Source organism: Curcuma longa, chromosome 21 (genome assembly GCF_044706935.1).
Source record: "Curcuma longa cultivar G26 ecotype Majalengka, Jawa Barat chromosome 21, ITB_CL_G26_1.1, whole genome shotgun sequence".
Classification (NCBI taxonomy): domain Eukaryota; kingdom Viridiplantae; phylum Streptophyta; class Magnoliopsida; order Zingiberales; family Zingiberaceae; genus Curcuma; species Curcuma longa.
In genome coordinates this window covers 11063124-11066186 of record NC_133881.1, presented here as the reverse complement: position 1 = coordinate 11066186, position 3063 = coordinate 11063124, and the positions used below count along the sequence as shown (strand labels likewise).

Sequence of the window (3063 nt, the reverse complement as noted above, 5' to 3'; positions counted from 1 at the left end):
TCATATGGTAGTCCAATCCATCTAGATAATCATATTTTGTATCATTTTTTTGCTAAGTGTCCCCTTCATCCTCTTCGATAATGTTTTATATAAAGTTGTAACTATAAGTATAATTGCTAAAATATGGAGCAAATTAGCAGTAACTAGGATAATAATTACTATAATTTATATTAGTCATGTTTTAAATTTTATTATTTTTTATTATTACTTTTATTAATTTAACAAATAATACTTTGATATAATAGTCAGTTTTATATAATAAATTTTAATTATATTAAAAAAATGGAATGCCACTTTTTTTTTTTATTTTTATGCAACAATAATTATATAAGATATAATTACGCCTTTTTTTATATATCTTGCGCCATAATTAATTATTCATACCATTGTTGGAGTGGAATTGTGTCATTCGATCGAATATGCCTTTTTCTTTTTACATACAAAAAGACTCTCATTTCACAAAAATCGCGTGACCAAAACATTTTTTTTTTATAATTTTGCAACGTTAACAATTATACAAAAAGTAAATATAATTAATTTACACAAACAACTCAAATACCATTTTTAGTTTTATTTTTTGAATTTCTAGCCACCAAAAAAAACAAAAAAACCAAACGTCACCAGCTTGTCCACGACTTTCCATATGACGTCGCTACTGGGCCCAGTCGACTCGGTTTCCTACCGGGTTAGAGCTGGCGGAGTGGACCCGGTCGGTTCTGTAATTTGTGTTGCCGAAATCGCCCAACCGGTCCGACACGGGGCTTGTGACCTCCCCGTCGAGCGCCCCGAACCGTAGCGGCGGCGCGTCGCCAGCTTCCTTCCCTCGCATCGCCCTCAGCGTACTCCTCGCCATCTCCTGCACGGCTCCCCCGCCGACTTCCGCCGCCAGCCTGGCCAACGCCTGCTCCGCCCCTGCCGCCTTCCCCAGGCCCCGGAAACGCAAGCCCCTCTGGCTCATAAAGTATAGCGCTGCCATGCAGTGCTCCTTGTCCGCCCCTTCCAGTGGCTCCCTCCTCAGCAAATCCGCCAGCGAGGACACCCCGCCGGCGTCCATCAGCGCCGCGCTCCCTTCGCGGCACCCCGCGAGGTTGTGGATCAACATCATCGCTATCCTCGCTGGTGCCAGACCCTCCCCTTGCTCGTCTGGAGCGGCCGCCTCCGTTGCTCTCTCCGACGCCACCGCGAGCAGCGCGTGAACTGCCCCAGGGGTGCGCACGATCCTAGACCTGTTGGCCGGGGTGAGAGAGAGGTGGTGGAGAGCCATGCCGGCGTCGTGGCGGGCGCGGGACCGGGCGGTCGAAAGGCAGGTGAAGAGGTCGAGGAGTGGCGGTATGGCGCCGATGACGCCTAGTGGGGTGCGGTTCTCCTCCTCGAGGGCGAGACTGAAGAGGGCGCCGGCAGCATGGTAGCGGGCCTCCACGGGGCCGCTCCGGAGCAACTCGACGAGAGCCGGCACGATTCCGGACCTCAAAATCGGAACTTTGTTCATTGGTCCCAGCGAAAGGTTCACGATTGCGGCAGCGGCATCGATCTGGATGGCAGCGCAGGGCGAAATAAGCATGGGACGGAGAGCGCCTAGGAGGCGCAGTGTGCAGAGAGTCACGCGCCGGTCGTGGCTCTCCCTCGTAGCTTTCCGGAAATTGGCGGCGGCTGATTCCTGCTCCGCCACATCTAACTCCGTGAACTTGACCAACGTCTCTTCCAGCGCATCAGTCTTTGCCCCCGCCGATGGCGAATTGGCGACCCTTGGAGTTTGCTCTCTATCCAACGTTCCATCGAGAACGACGATCTCGGAAGAAGAGAAAGAAGAAGATGAATGATTAGAGGATGACGGAGGAGTGGATCCTGACGAAAAGCTAGAAGATTGGTTCTTCTCTCGCTCGCGCTCGAGGCCAGGGACAGAAGTGGCGATTCTCATCTGTTCCTTTGGTTCCTCTTCCGCTACCGTAGGCAAAATGCCGTCTTTCTCACCCATTCCTTGGGAAACAACCTCGGAAACTATCAAGACTCCACCTTTCCCTGCATCACCTCCGAAATCTGCGTCCTCTTCCTCTTTTCCTCCATCAGACAACGCTGCAGAGGCGGCGGCGGAGGGAAGGGGCTGCTGATTTGTGGGCATGAGGCAGCGGACGAGGGCCACGGCAGCTTCGGGAGGGAGTGGGAGGAGAGAACTGAAGCTGAAGCGGGCGCACCAGGCAACAATTGCAGACTTGAGGGCGCAGTTGGGGATAAGCATGGGCGGCGGCGACAGGGCTATGTGGAGGCCCGGCGGGGCGAAGGAGAGGTCGAGGCAGGCCTGAATGCAGCTGCGCTCGAAGGTTTGCCCGGAGGGAATGATGACGGGCTCGGCCATCATGGAGCCGGAGATGGGGCAAAGGAACTCCGGCAGCAAGTCCGCCGTCAAGGACGGCGTGGGCGACGCCGAGGCGGCGGGGGACAGCGAGGCGGCTGAGGAAGAGCGGCGGAAGGAGAGCTTCCACCTCGACTTGCTGTTGCTCCCCATGGCAGGTCCGAATTCCTATTCTTAATCAAAACCGCTCACTCCATTCGCGATCGCTCTGACTGCTTGCTCCACTGTTGGAAATAGGAAAAAGGAAAAAGGAAGGCCTTTTGAGTAAGCAGAGGAAGAAGAACAAGACTTAGCCTCCAAGACATCACATGGAATATTTACTTTGCCCTCTCAAAATTTAGGATAATTTTCACAATGGCACTTTAAAAAAATTAGGATAATTTTAGCAGCATAAAACAAATATTTTAATATTAAGGGTATTTTAGAAATTACACTAGAATATATCAATTTTTGAAAAATATAATCCATCTCACTTCTTAAAAGGTTGACCTTTTGACTTTAGGGTTAAATTGGTATTTTGAATGTTAAGAGATGGAAAGAAGAAGTTGATAAATATTGGGGGAGCAAAGTAAAATTTCCTCCTCAAATTATCCTTTATAGTTATTATTATTATTCATATTTTTAGTCATTGGAAAACATATTTTAATTCCCAAAGTACATATTTTTTAAAAAATTATTTTTAAGTTTTAAGGTTGTTTAAAAGTAGATAATTA

At 48.7% G+C, this 3063-nt stretch overlaps 1 protein-coding gene across 1 annotated transcript; it reads right to left on the bottom strand.

The window, feature by feature from the left end:
* Positions 1-591: 591 nt before the first annotated feature.
* LOC141815588 (U-box domain-containing protein 39-like) lies at positions 592-2622 on the bottom strand. The gene has a single exon (XM_074703543.1). It carries the CDS (start codon positions 2501-2503, stop codon positions 653-655), a length of 1851 nt encoding a protein of 616 aa, XP_074559644.1. The 5' UTR covers positions 2504-2622; the 3' UTR covers positions 592-652.
* Between the last annotated feature and the right edge of the window lie 441 nt (positions 2623-3063).

Bases quoted from the DNA above. Each gene is read 5' to 3' on its own strand.
- LOC141815588 (XM_074703543.1), bottom strand. From the start codon at position 2,503: ATGGGGAGCAACAGCAAGTCGAGGTGGAAGCTCTCCTTCCGCCGCTCT.